The sequence below is a fragment of the Phaethon aethereus genome (genome assembly GCF_964289735.1).
Source record: "Phaethon aethereus genome assembly, chromosome: 6".
Classification (NCBI taxonomy): domain Eukaryota; kingdom Metazoa; phylum Chordata; class Aves; order Phaethontiformes; family Phaethontidae; genus Phaethon; species Phaethon aethereus.
In genome coordinates, this window is record NC_138580.1 from 41491468 (window position 1) to 41506671 (window position 15204).

General features: G+C 42.0%; 1 protein-coding gene across 3 annotated transcripts in view; it reads right to left on the minus strand.

Moving 5' to 3' along the window:
- Nucleotides 1-15204, minus strand: part of AGAP1 (ArfGAP with GTPase domain, ankyrin repeat and PH domain 1) — a gene marked incomplete at its 3' end in the record, with an annotated part of 386349 nt that overhangs the window by 221519 nt on the left and 149626 nt on the right. For all 3 annotated transcript variants that reach the window (XM_082001546.1, XM_082001545.1, XM_082001547.1), the window contains exons 5-6: nucleotides 14202-14343; nucleotides 10405-10539 (exon numbers count right to left, since the gene is read on the minus strand). In XM_082001546.1, the coding sequence (XP_081857672.1) occupies nucleotides 10405-10539; nucleotides 14202-14343 (277 nt within the window). The remainder of the gene's footprint in view (nucleotides 1-10404; nucleotides 10540-14201; nucleotides 14344-15204) is intronic.

Below are 15204 nucleotides of genomic sequence, written 5' to 3' on the forward strand. Positions count from 1 at the left end.
ACTGTAAAGGGACAAAGCAGGAATAGATTAGAAAGTAAAATCTTAAGCACAAAAAATTGAAAGCATGGTTCCTCACGACATTAAAAATTCCGTGTATTCAGGGAGGCATATATCTACAATACCCTGCATTTTACAAAAGCAGTAATTGATTGCTATAGATTGGAAACGATACTTGACGCTTAACAAAAAAGAGCGAGCAGGTACCATCGTTTTTTCAGATATGCTTAAGAAACTGAACACAACCTCCACCTCTGGAGAAAAAACAATCACAGTCCTTCAGATTAGTGCCTCTGTCCACATCAGCACACAGAACTAAAATTTAATCTATGGCTACTGACACATACATATTCAATAGTCATTTTTAGTATTTGATGGAGGACAAATTAATACAGAGGGACAATAACAAGAATCACATTTTATTCACAGCACTGAATGCAGAAACAAATGAGGCAGAACACATCCAGAAACAAAATCTCCACGTTTACAATACCAGCTGTAGAAAAGGCAGAGGTTTTAAAAAATAAGGAAATTTCAAACTTTCTCCCTCTTCCAGAATTTTTTCACTTCAGTTTTTAGTGTTAATGGAAAACAATTCCTAATTGCTTGCAAGACGCTCCACAAGTGTGCTTGTAACATTTTATCTCTCAAACACAACGTACGTGATCCTGTAAGAGGCACTGCTTACGCCTCTCGGGTCCATGGCCAATAAAAAGCAAAATTGACCACCAAACAAATATCAGGCTTCCTGCCCCAGGATTTCTCTTCAAGGTTGCCTGAAGGGATATAAACCTACTGGACCAATCCTGAACCTTCAGTACTGGAAATCTTATTCTTTGACATTTTGATGAAATGTATCAACTTTCTCGGTTCCATTTAGTAAAGAATTGGCACATGAGGAACTAGGTCTTTCCTTTATTGTACTCTTCAGACAAGGCAGCGGTTGTCACCTACTCCGTAACATCAGTAGCTCTGCATCACCATTGTCTGCCAGGTTTCAAGTAACGTGCCTTATTGCATGCACTTCAAATTAAGGCTTCAAGTGTCATAAAACTAACCCTGTAAAGTTTAAAAGTCACATGAACAGTTTTGCAGAGTTAATCATTTTCTACAAGTAACCTAGTGAATGACACACATAAAAGAGTGAAAAACTAACTTTTATTAGCACTACATCATTTGCCTCCTCTGTACAAATTACACCACTTCTTAGATGCCCTACCCTGGACTATAGCTCCTCATCCCATCATTTAATTCCAAGGATAAGAAAAACGAATGCAGACGTCAGTGGAAGATCTCTTTCCCTTCTCTCCTCCACTCGCTTTTGAAATCCAGGTGCAGATTTGAAGAATCTGATGGAGCAGTACAAGTCCCAATGTCCCTGAAGCCTGCAAAGTCCCTGCAACTTTCATTGAAAGGGGCAACCGGGCAAAGGACATGCCAGAGTCCCAACAAGCAGCATGGCTGTAACATCAAACAGCTGCCAAGCATGAGGGAAACCGCATACAAAAGAGACCTTTTAAGTCTCCAGGATCAACAGGGGGAAAAAAAAAAATATCTTGAACCATGATGTATAAAAAGTGTGAATTAATCAGAAAATAAAAATCCAAGAAGGGCACTTCAGTACAGTTTGTAACATTGCTTCCACAAATACCTTGCATTTTCCAGGCTGGTCCAGCTGATGTAACTGCTCCCCAGGATGGAAACTTCTTGACACTCTTGCTCTTTCTCCGGGAAGTGCTCAATCGGTAAAGCTCATTTCGAGGCTTTCTATAAGGTATCGACTTCAGATATTGAATAATTTCCTCCTACTGACTAATACGGGGCCCTCCCATAACAATACAAAGTCTGATGTATGGTATCAGAACTGGTGGAGAATGTACCAGCTAAGGGTATGGGTCCGAAAGATTAAATGGAAATCAGTATATCCAGGGAGATATTCTGTAGAGACATAAAAGGAACCACTACAAAACCAACAATGAAGTGAAACTCTTGTTTCCAGAACTGCACAAACTGAATCTTCTCATTTATTAATGGCAGATAAGAATTAAGGGCAAGCAGGAGTAAGGGCAAAGTTTCATACTAAAATAGTATCAAGTTCAGAATAAAACCTATGCAGAAACAGACTTTGCAAGACAAGCCGTATCAGATTTGTGTATAGATTTTTTTTCTACCAACTTTTGTTACTAAATAATTTGGGTTTTCTGACTCTGTTATACAAAGCTCAGAAGAAAATTCTCTAAAGACAGCTTATACGGCATGTTAACACCTATTAAAAAATTGCTGTATCTTCCCCAGGCAATACAAAATAGGAAAAGAAAGTATACCACATGGCGGCAAAGAATTTACCCAGGTAGAGAGTTACCACTTCTGTGCTCAGCTACGGCATGTTCCTGGAGAGACAGACGGCAAAGCAGAGGCACATCCTCCAGCAAGCGACAGGCCTTGCAAAGGGCTGTTCCACTGCATTCAGGACATGGTTTAGTAGGCATAGTGGTGTTGGGTTGAGGGTTGGACTTGATGATCTTAAAGGTCTTTCCAACCTTAATGATTCTGTGTGAGTCTCTGATTTAGACCTAAAGTCCTACTGCCATGAAAGGCTGTGGGTTGTTCTGGTTCATTTTTTTTTAAATCAGGAAGCACACAAGGCATCTAAAAAAAAATACTTCCACATGGAATGAAAAAAAAAATTTAATTTGGAAACATCTGTTGAACACTAACAGGTTACACGTCACTGATGTTTGAATTTAAGAGCAATAACCAAGTCTAGCAAGACTGCCCACCAGTGTCAGGAACAACGCTGGTGACAGAGCAAGGTCAAGCCTTGACGAGGTCAAGCTTCCTCACGCCCGCTGCGTTCTCCATGCAGGGAAGTAAAAACCAAGTCTAAAGATAACCTCAGCGCCCGCGAAAAGCAGGGCGCCGTCAGTGCACGCAGCCACGCCGCCGGCGAGCCCCTCTGGCCAGCTCACAAGCGGCGCTAACGAATTACGAAGTTGATCGCCCCAAGATCTCGGCCTGGAGGACTGCCAATGGCCGCCCGGGCCCTCCGGCACAGGCCTTTCGCCGAAGGAAAGGTGCTGGCGGCAAGGAGGAGCGCTGGGGAAAGCCCTTCCTGTCCCCGGTGAGGCGGGAGGGTTTCATGGCGGGCGGCATGGCGGCGAGATCGGCCTCTCGCTGTTCCCGCCCCTGCCCGCGGCCACTGGGGAAGGCAGGGGCACGGGCACCCAGCTACGGCCGCCTCTCTGCCGCACTTCGTCGACATCGAGATGTTGCATTAAGGCGGTAATTTTATCTTCGTTCACACTCCAATGGCTGCTTAAAATGAACGGCGTATGAGGGGGTGTTGCTTCAGGCCAAGCTGTAGTACTAAAGACAAAAATTACATCCCTTTTATAGGATCATAGAATCTTTGGGCTGGAAGGGACCTTTCAAGGCCATCTAGTCCAACGCCCTGCCATGAGCAGGGACATCTTCAACCAGAGCAGGTTGCTCAGAGCCCCGTCCAGCCTGACCTGGGGTGTTCCAAGAGACGGGGCATCAACCACCTCTCTGGGCAACCTGGGCCAGGGTTTCACAATCCTCATGGTGGAAAAACTTCTTCCATGTATCTAGTCTAAATCTCCCCTCTTTTAGGTTAAAACCATTTCCCCTTGTCCTATCGCTACAGGCCTTGCTAAAAAGTCTGTCTCCATCTTTCTTATAAGCCCCCTTTAAGCACTGAAAGGCTGCAGTAAGTTCTTCTTAAAAAAAAACACGGAAAATACAAATCTCTGGACCCAAGAACCCCAAAAGATTTGTTTCCCAGTATTGCTGCAGCACGGAGCAGCGTGTCAAAGTTTTACCAGGCTGATCCAGTCCACCTTTGAGTAGCCTAACTCACAAGCGGCACGGCGCGTCGGATGCGGCGCTGCAGCCGTGAACGCTCTCCAAAAGGTCACAGCTGCACCTTACCCAAATCAAAGGAACCCCAGGAGCCAGAGGAGCTGCTCCCCAGCTCCCCACCGCACTTGGGTCCCCTCTACCCCAACTGAAGAAGCCTTCGGGCTGTATCTAGTGCGAGAGTGCATATTGCCTCTTCCTAAAATAGCTGTCAGCAGGATGGGACTGCGGCTTTATTTACTTGCCATTAGACTGATTAGCATTTCCTAATGAAAATACATCTATAAAAGCTGAGTTGATAATACTGATAGCAAGTGACAGCCTTTCCCCGCAATCCGGCTGTACGAAGATTAATTTGTCATCTTCCATCCCTTAATGGAGAATTTGCACTTTCAAGGTACCCCTTTTAGACACGGTTGTTCAACCCAACATAAGAAATGTGATTTGGATTTGGAAATAAAATATTTCTGGTAAATGTTTACACAAAACAGACACACTTAGTTTAATTTGCAAAATAAAACAGCCACAAACCAGCAGCAATAGCACAGCACCAGAGCTAAAGGTCCAAACTGTGAGGTAGCAGTGGCCTCTGCCATTATATATCTGTAACTCCTGCCTCAATATCCACAGGTTTATTGTTATTTTGGAGATTTTTATTTCAGAACTTGTGTGTTACAGCCATCTGTACAAGGTAAAACCTCCCAAATCTGTGTTTGAGGGCTCAGGTAACATCTATCCTACGGCATGCAAGACAGAATAGGGTATTTGAGTTTTCATCCTCTCCCTTGTTTTGGACACGTGCCATGTACTAAAAACCAAATCCCAACCCTAACCAATGCATTTTTCCTAAAACAGGAAAACCATTGCATTTTCCTAAAACAGGCCACTGCCATGCCTCATCCATGCTGAGACAAGTAAGTGGCGTCAAAAATCTGCCATCAAGTGCCATTGATTTGTCTGGCAGTACCTTAACAGGGAGGCTCTACGCCTTGGCATCGCAGAAATCCCTTCCCAACAAGGTTCATCAGTAACATACATACACACATGCACACACATATATACATGTACACATACAAATGCATATATGTGCACACACACAAAACAGTCCTATGTATTCCTACTAACCACACAAGTGGGTCAGACTGCAAGCCCTTAAGATTGCCTTAACCTCCCCAAATTGAAGAAAAATTTGAAGTTATAATACTAATATGACTAACCAGGAGGTTTTCATCCTTTTGCCTTACACATAGACTTACAGTAGTAACCACAGCGATATAAAGGACCCCCACACTGAAAGTTTATGCTGAAATATGTAAATATCTTAAACTTCAATTCCTAGCAGTGTACAACCCCAGTGAACTGCTAAGCTACAGCAACAGACTCAACTCTGAATCGAAATTCGATTCAAACTCTTTTGTTTCACAAGGTAAAAATGTTATCCCCTAAACAGTTGAAGATTTGTTTTTTCCTTTGCGACGTCAGAGAATTGCATAGCAGAGAGTTAAATGGGTCAAAGAAAATACGAACATAAAGCAGGAAAAGGCGTGCAATTATGAATACATCATGAACAAAAATAAAAGCAATTCTTATGCATTAATGGTACATCAAGCTAATTCAAGAAGGCTAAAATCATTAAAAAGGCATCCCGGGGCAGTACACAGTCATTACAATACTGTGCTGACAAGAAATATTAAAATAATCATTTCCAATATCATTGATAAAATGCGTTCTGATAAGCAGGAGAAAACCCTCCTAATTCTTAATTGGGAAATCTGAAGTAAAATGGATCTTATTAGCATTTCATTTTATTTTTAAAACTTAATTCCCCTGACCGACAATTCCCAATTCCAAACATCATAAGCTAAAAAAGAATTTATTATCCTCCGTCGTTGGGCACGTTATTAAGCTAATCCCCTGGAACCTGGAATTTTTCTTTTTTATTTCAGACTGAAATTCAGGGCCTGCTCATGCAGCTCCGACTTCAAACAGCACCAGCGATTAGGTCCAAGTGGGACAATGCTGGAGGTTAAGAACAGCCCTCTAAAATGCTCAAAATCCTGCTTCACTTGGCAGTACAAAGTTTTGCACGGAACAGCTGATAGTCATATCACGGGATGGCTGAATACTTACCGCAAATTACAAGCGGTAATTACAAGCTCTGTCACAGTATCGAAACTGTTTATTTGTAAATTATTATTAGGGTATGGGAAATAGAGTGGTTCATCCTACGCACATTCCAAGGGACTAAGAACAACCCTCCGGACAGCTGCTGCTTACAAATCATAGTTACCGGCTTCTTAAAGCATTAAAGAACAGTTATCTACAACCACATAGATGTATGTTAAATACACAACAGCCTTCATAAAAGGCTTCTCCAGACAAAAGTGAAATACTATTGTAAAGCCATGACCGTATTACAAAAGTATGAACTTACTCTGTTACAACCAACAGTAGACTTACCAACTGTAATGAAGCATTGTAAACAATGCATTTGGATTTAACTTAAGAATAAAGTACCATTTTCATAATAATAATCATTCAAGTTAAATTGTTCTACCACTCGACTGCGGGGAAAATAGGAGATGAGTTGTAGTAGACAAAAGTCATAATAGATGACCACTAACAGAGCTCAGTGGATGCCTGTAGGGGAAAAAAATTAGTAATTTAATTTCTAATGGGTGTCCAATAAAGAAGTGAGTAAAACCCCCTTCAATGCCATTTCCGTTTTCTTCATCCAGAAGGCAGGTCTACATCGCATCAAGGCAGAAAACAGAAACAAGAAACTAGATTTTAGAAAAAGCTTGTAAAACAGCACCATTTGTCACAAAACTACTAGGTGGTACGTTATAGAAAAGTCTGCTGTAACTAGAGGTAGGCAGCAGACAGTTTGGAATTTTATAGTTTCAGATTTACCAACCCACTGGCAATACAAACTTCCTGAAAACCAGAAGGAGGAGAGGAAGAACACGGTGCATTTGGACCACAGACTACGTATGTAAATCACAGCTAATGCAAACCATTGCACAGTGTTTGACTTGATTAAAATAGGAGTTGTTACATGCAAAGCAAGAGCACTAAAGCTAACGTGACTAAACCAAACCCAACCTTGCCCATTGCATCTGCTACAATAACTACATTCCAAAAAAAAAAAAAAAAAAGACAAAAAAACACCACCCACCACAATCAACATTATCCTAAAAATGTAAAAGAGGTGCAGCGTTCATCAAAGTCACAAGCCAGCAAAAGCTGTGGGACCTTGGTCAACGCACTGAAATACCCTCACAGACCTACCAAAGCAAACACTTGGAGCGTCTAACCACCAGGCACTCCTCACCCTGGAACATAATACTAAAACCCAAGAACGGATACCCATCCAGCTGGGAGCAAAGTCTAGAAAGAATTTCAACAGACAGAAAACGGTCTTAATAGGTAGAGTAGCTCCACGTCTTGCATAGAGCCACTAACTGGTCAACAACTATTTTTCCTCAGCTACTAATGATAAAAAAACCTGTCTTATCCATTCATCTATTAATGAAATGTAGTAATTGTTCTGTACCCCTTTCAAGTTTGCTGAAAAACACAGTTGATTTATGAAGGCTGCTGGCACCGACTCAGGGTTTCCTCAAAATAATAATAAGAAATACTTAAGAGCATAGTATGTGAAGACCTCTACTTAGCCTGTCCCTCCACCCTTCATCCCTTCTTTTTCTTTTTTATTAACAGTATTTACCTCAAGAAGTGCCTTTTAAAGTCAGACTAGGCTTTCTGAAATTGGATAATGGGCTCCATTTATTCTGGAAAGGATCTGAACATAAAGAGAAGTTATTAACCAATGCTGTGTGGTGCTTGCTTTCGAGCAAACAGGACTCAAAAGTCCCTTGAGAGGCATGGAACATGCAGTCCCTCAAGGGCTGTATGGGAGAATTCACTTGCATTTTAAAAAAAAAAAACATTAAACTGTGGGTATGGGGTCCAAGTCATGCAACCAAGCAGACCTTTGGCTCCCTTGTTAAAGAGGGGGCCCGATTCCTTTAGTATGAGGTGAGGAAGAGCCGCTCCAGTTGAACACCAGCCTCAGAGAATAGGCTTTTTGGTTTTTTTTTTCCTTTGGCAGAAGCCAGCAAGGTAACAGACTGGCTGCATACAGACTCACAGAGCACTAAAGTGGTCTGCAGTTGATGTGGCAGCGATGTCAAGTCACAAACCATCCTGGGCAGCTTTACTAAATTACATCAGGTACAGTTATACAATTTTTATATTCCATGCCTATCAACACACAACGAAGTTGGAACAAAATTGGAGTGTGTGTGTAAAACTAATGTACATTTCATCAAATTAGCTTTTATTTCCTATTGAATACAATTTTACCAAAGATGTAACCTGTCCTTTGCCCAAAAAGTAAAAAAGCAAAGTTACTGTCATTAGTCAAGAGCTTTCACAGGCTTATCGGTCATTAAAACCACAGTGGCATGGGCTCAGCCCACCTACGGTGCTGGCTGGTGCCAACTGACGGCCCTCCCCACCACCCTATGTACCTGCCCATAGGTCAGCCTGCTGATGTACGTTACAAGCGCATTTCACATCCTTTTCCTAAAGGAAAGATAATTTTGAAGTTTTCTTCAAACTTCTGCACTTCTACCCCTTGCCTTTCAAAGCTCTGCGTATAGACTATATGAACCCTCTGAAGAAGCCACTAAAAACCATTGTCAAGCCTACGTTCAACCTGAACGTGCTAGAGTTGAACAAACCAAGCGTCCTTTAGTCAAGCGCTCCCTATTAGCGACTTGCACTGGTCGTTCATGCCCGCTCATTTAACAGGGTTAAGAAGTTGCTTTGTTTCCTGCTGAAATAAACAGCAAAAATTATCAGGAATTGGATTTGGTCCCAGACATATCTGGAAACTATAACACATTCATACACAAGCATTCCTAATCCTATTACTAGGCAAATATTAGTTGGTCAACTGCCACGTAGGTAAGGCAAAACCTTGATATTGCTTAAACACATGATCTTTGTCAATTCTTTCGACTTACTACTGAAATTTAGCAGAGACACAAATAAGCTTCCTGGAAGCTTGCAAGTTTATCACACTAGCTAAGTTTATCACACTAGCTTTTTGCCAAGAGACTTCTCCCTCAAAAGGTCCCCGAGAGAAAGAAAAAAAAAAAAGTAGACTGTACAAAGATCCACAAACACTCGGAACATGTAATCAAAAAGCTAGCTATAGCTAGCACTCAAAAATAAATGTATTGACAAAAAAACCCTAACGGCTCTTTGAAACTCATATTCAACATAGAAAATCTAGGCAGTGAAAACAGTCATTTTTGCAACTAGTTCAAATGAAAACAGTGAGCAAAGCACAAAGATACAGCTTCAAATGCTTCTCTTGGAAATCCTACCAACAGGATGGATAAAACCACCCTTTGTTGGAATTAAACCTAGTGCAGTGCAAATCAGTATTTTCCATTTAAAAATGTTTTTCTTTTTTTTTTTTCCGTTTAAAAGACAGAATGTTCTGCTTGCTTTCTTCTTTTAATTTTGGCTGTCTTTGGACACATCTGATAGGTACTGATGTGACACTGCCTTGTGCAGCCACGGACGGCACAGTTCTTTGGAATGAAAAGTTGGCAAAGGACCCCCAAAAAAACAAAACCGCAGAACTAAGGAGCTTTGAGAACTGTTTCAACGTAATTAAGAAGGTTTTTCCATGCAGAAAAAGTGCCATGGTAAAGGGCTGACACGTTCAGCCACCAGCCAACCATGGTTAGACGAGAAGACAGCAAAGCCCCAAGACACCCGGCTGAATTTCCACTAGAGGGTGCACAAAGCCCATCGCTCACAGCAAAGACCAAGTTCAGCCTCTCCAGGCACACGAGTTCTTCCAAAATAGTTACAGATGGTCAGAAAGAACTTTTACTGTTCCTTTTTTTGAGGGGGTACACAATGATCCCAAATGCCTCCTACAAGGCGAATGAGAACATTGCTGCTAATGGTATTTTAAATCACCCTCGAGCAGCCAACTTTATTTCTAACCCACTACACAAGGCTGCCAACTCCTAACACTCCATGAATGCTGCGAGTTACTTCTCATGATTACCCTATTCCTATCCGTTTTCTCAATTTATTCTCGCTTTCTCACACGTGCAAGACAATTTTCAACTCATTTGCATAAACAGCCTCTCAACATCTCCACAAGCACTAAATCAAAACAAAAATAAAATTGCTGAAATAAAACAAGCACCAAAGAAAACGTAAAAATAAATGAAGATTAAATAAATTAGCTTAAGATGCTTAAGACTAAAGGTGCTGGCAGAGAACACAACACCATGCATGTGCCATGTTCAGCATAATGAAGCCTCTACTTAAGACAGTATAACAAATAATCCCTAGAAATGAGTATTTTCTTTAATTAAACCTTAATGAACATCTGTAAAACAGGCAAGTACCTGAACTATCGTTATTAAAAAAACCACGACAGAACCAGCTACAGTATTGTGTGATATGCCGGATGAAGAAAGTAATCTTTACCGTCTTGGAAGACCCTCTCCACGTTGAGTCCGTAAGTAGCACAGGTTTCGTAGTAAGTGCATCTCTTCAGATCATTCGATAACTTCCTCGCTCTGGCATCATCTATGACACGTGGATTACTGGAACTTATAGCATCTACAGCAAGAGCAAGGAGGAAAAAAAAAACCCTATTTAAATATAATTTGAAAACATCATCTTATTGTTACCAATATCTGAACAGTTTTAAGTACAAACCATGAGACTTAGAATTTTTAGGAAACAACAGGCATGCACATCACTTATTTTACGCTTTGTTACTAAAATCACCACCACACCGATTGATTCTAAAAACCAGGAAAAGCCTAAAATGCTTTTTGGTTATTTTAAATACATACTCACGTCAGTAGTTGCAAAAAAATGTACAATCAGATGAAAGACCATGAGCTCTGATGTAAAGCTTACTTAAAGAAACAAGTGGGCGACTGATTATTAGAAACATGGCAAATGATTTTTAGGCCTCCTATAAATATCAGTACTGGCTTACAACTAACCTTCACCTGTAGCGTGGGAAGCACAAACCATGACAGGTTTGTAGGGAGAAGAACATTTTCAGTAGAGAAACAACGGGATGGGGGAGAAATGGTACCAGGTATCACTGCAACACTTGGGCAAAGTGTCAGATTTGCACAAGAGATGTTTTTCTTCAAAAAGCTTAGCCAACGCTAAGACAACTGGGGAAAAAATTATGATGGCAGATAAGAACTAAGCAAGCTGTACAGGAGCGCAGTTACCGCGCTGCTAAAAAACTCGAGTCCGGCTCTTCCCTCAGTTCCTCATGTGACTCTCCCTGTGCGCTTATTTTTGGTCCTTCCCATTTTTTAGGCTAGCTCTCTCCGCGTTTTGCTCCGGCACAGCCAGCCAACAGTGTGCTAGTGAGGCTGGGCTGGAAGCAAAGCGCTCTGCTAAACACGAACTCTGAACCCACGGCATACACTATGCCTTGGTCGAGGCAGACACTTGCCAATTTCACATGAAATGGAAATATATATATTTTTTTTAATGTATATTTACAGGTTGCATGGCTGACCTGGCTTTCAAGTCACAGCCAAGACTGGATCCAGGAAACCCACTGCAAATGACTGAGTCTCAAACCTTGATGCAAAGGCACCCGTGAGACACTGTGTGAACATACTGCACAGCCAATCAAAATAATATTTTTCTAAACAAGTAACAATGCTTTGTACCTCTCTGCAAGAGCTACTTTTCATGCATGCTTTTTAACCGCAGTTTCTTGAGCTTGTCCATAGGAGCTGAAAAAAACAACTTTACACCAGGGGAAAAAAACCACCAACCTACTAACTGATGAAGGAGACGTTTCTTCATCACTGCTCTTGTGGCAAAGAACTCTACAAAGGTTATGTTGGTTGACTATTTACAAAGTGGTAATACTATGAAGAAATTTTAAAAAGCAACTTTCTCCCCCCCCCCCCAGGAGTATCATAGCGATTGATTAGCTGTGGCAAAAAAAGCTGTAAGGGGAGACAGCAGTACAGCCCGCTCTGCAAAACTCCGCAGCTACCGCAACAGGCATGTCAGCATTTAGAGCTGCTTAGAAAATTTTCCTTAAAACCTGCTCTTTCCGTGGCAGCAAAACTACCTTTGTTCTTTAGAAAAAAAGCATCACTTCAACGCGAGCATGAAGCCAGCGGTTACTGCAATGCTGTATTTGAGGCTCGGCTCTGGGCATGACATGAGCATAGCTCAACTGGTATTATCCCCACCTGCTCGTGAGATCTAATTAATAAAACCCAAGCGGTTATTTGGAAAGTTAATGGCAGATTTTTTTTTACATCAGCAGAGGGCGCTGAAAACATTTAACCAGAAAGGAATCGATAAGCAATACTACAGCTTCAAAAAAAATTTTGACTTCTGAAACAAACTCAGTGCTACAGCCTGGCCTGCCGCAGACCGACGAGGCAGAGGAGAACATCTGGAAGGAAGCATCAGGCAAGTGCTAACATTTTGGGAGATAGCTCGTTTCATTTTGACTGGTATTTCAAGAATACCAGTCAAAACCAACAAGCTAGCTGTCAAACGGGTATATTTCAAATATATTTTTAACGGATATATTTACATGTTTTATGTATTTCATTTCACTGCATAGTTTGACAGTCAATGTAGCTAAAAAGCTGTATTTTCTCTGATGCTTACTCCCAGAATTAGCAGTATCTTTAGTCACATTTTTAAAAAATCCCCTTTGAATCAGTGCTGCAACAGAAAATGAACTTTAAAAAACGAAATTCCTTTCTGGTAATAACTGGAATGAGATGGAAAAATCATACCCCGAAGTGTCAAAAGTCCCAAAAGAAAAGCACCTCTGGGAAATGTTTCCCTCCCTCCTTTTTCAACCCCAGCTCTAAGTTGACAGCGTGGCCCTTCAAAGCAGTTCATTTCTGCTGTTTGGCTGCAGTTTCTGCTGTCGTAGGGCTTTTCGTGTGCTTACTTCCCCTTTCGTTTTTTATCATCTGTTTCCGCCCTGCAGCCCGGTTGCGATTCCTCCTTCCGTGCTGCCCGCACTTCCCCTGCCTTCACGTGGCAGCGCCAGCGGCACAGCTCTTGCAGGCAGGCAGGGGAAAGCGAACCGCTTTCTGCCCGCAAGGCTGACAGAAGAGTAAGTTGAGAAAGCAGCAAAAAGCTCCAACACCACCAAGGCCAGTGGCATACGCTAAAAAGCAAGATGCCCCAAACTAAACCTACAAGAACAACTCATGACGCTTGTGTTGCCCCTCTAACACGGCACGGTAACCAGGCGGTATTCTCGGAAATAAATGTTTCAGTGGGAAGGAACTCACAAAAAAGTTTGTACTACAGAGCTGCTGTTTTGGAAGCAATGAAGTAGGTAGGCTGATGTCCGGCTCCTGTGTGAGAACTCCTCTTTTTTGGTAAGAGGTATACAGGAGGAACGTCTACATGGCTAGGTGCAGAGCAGCCTCCACCCTTGCGTGTCTACTCCATGCAGCAAACCGAGCGCAATACGGGAAACGGCTGAAACATTGATGTGATGGCACCGGCAAAACAAGGAAGGGAATATCCAAAAGACGGCTCAGTTGCAAAAGAAACTGAAATATTGCTGGTACCTTTCTTTTGTTACATTTCCCACAGGGTAGCTGCAGCTAGCTGCTGCTCCAGAAGGGATTTTGGAAAAATTGAATTGGCGGGGGCTGTTTCAGGTGGCAAAAAGCTGCGTTTCTATTTGATTTAAAGAGTGGACAACCCGAGAGACTGCACAGGGGCACGGTTCAGTTCTGCTTCTTAACACAGTGTCCGAGGTTTTTGATCTCTGATCCGTCTGCCTCTTTGGAATGCCAGGGTATTGATCACTTCTAGACCAGCAAGCTAATGGAAATCGGTTTGACTCCAGAACTTTGTTACACAACTGGTTCACTTGCCCAAATTCAACACTAGCAGATCCCTGCTGACCAAGTAAACCACCGTGACTAGCAAGCATCGAAAAAAATTATTATTTTTTTTTAACATCCTTGTAAGTCATCATTCCTACAGTCCCTCTCCCAAGGGTGCTGCAAGGACATTTTTCTGCCATCTCAAACCAGTCCTTGCGATGCCATGGCCCCACAAGGCAGCCAACGAAGCCCAGACCACCACCCCGCTGATTAACCGGCAGTTTATCTGCAAGCTCTCATCATCAAATGAGTTACAGGGCTGATGCAGGAGAGGAGACAGGACAGGACATGGCTTTGCCACCTTGGAACAGTCCATACGGTCACAGAAATGCACTCGTAAATCAAGACTGCACTTACCCTGGGTTCCCACGAGTACCATTGGAATTTCACTAGTGTTACGATAGTTAGCCATACGGCTGTAGTAATGGTAAACAGTCTGGAAGCTAATTTCATCTTCCAAGCTGAAGACAAATATAACAGCATCCACCCACATGGCAAACTGCAGAATAAAAACAGAAAAGGCGTACTGTGAGAAAAGCAGTGAAGAGGAAAAAAGGGAAAAAGAGAAACATTCTTACCTTACTCAGAGGAGAATACACATCAGAGAAACTTTGTTAGTGACAATAACCAAGGCCTTAAAAGCGGCACACCGTTTCTGAAATGATGAATCGGCATTCATCACCCTGCAAGTGATGGGGATCTGGGATACGCAAAGGTTTGTCCCCCATGCTTGCAACTGCATCTCTTCTTCACTGGTAGATGGTATTACAAGCCCAACTACTACCAGGGCATGTTGGGTTTGATCCACAGAAAAAGAAAACATCACAGCTTTGGATTTCTGCATTTGTGAATTATAAATGAATAACACTTATCTCTAGGCACTTGAGTACCCCATTTAGTGTGGTATTTCCCCACCCTGTGCTTCACATGCACGCATGCTGAGCTTTCCGTTAATGCCAGGACAAGTGTTACAGTTGTGGTTTTACCAGCTTTTGTAGTAATTCTCGTATCTTGATCAATGGCCAAAATGGTTAATTCCAAGTTTCCAATTCTTCACTATACAGACACTCGTAACTGAGCAAACAGTACCGAATGTCTCATTCAGCTTTCAGTGTGAAAGCAAACTAGTCTCTCTTGGCATCAGTCATCTGCTACAAGACATGCATATATGCAGGCCAAGGCAAGGTGCTGCTCAAGTGACCATGCAAGTGAAAAAGTCTGAGCTCACACGTGAAGTAAGATCGTTTAAACACATTTAACATAACAGTAAACGTATACATGACACCAAAAGAAAGACTGAAGTGAAGCTTACCTCACTGCCTTTATTTTTCCCTAAGTGACTCCATTCCTACCCAAATTT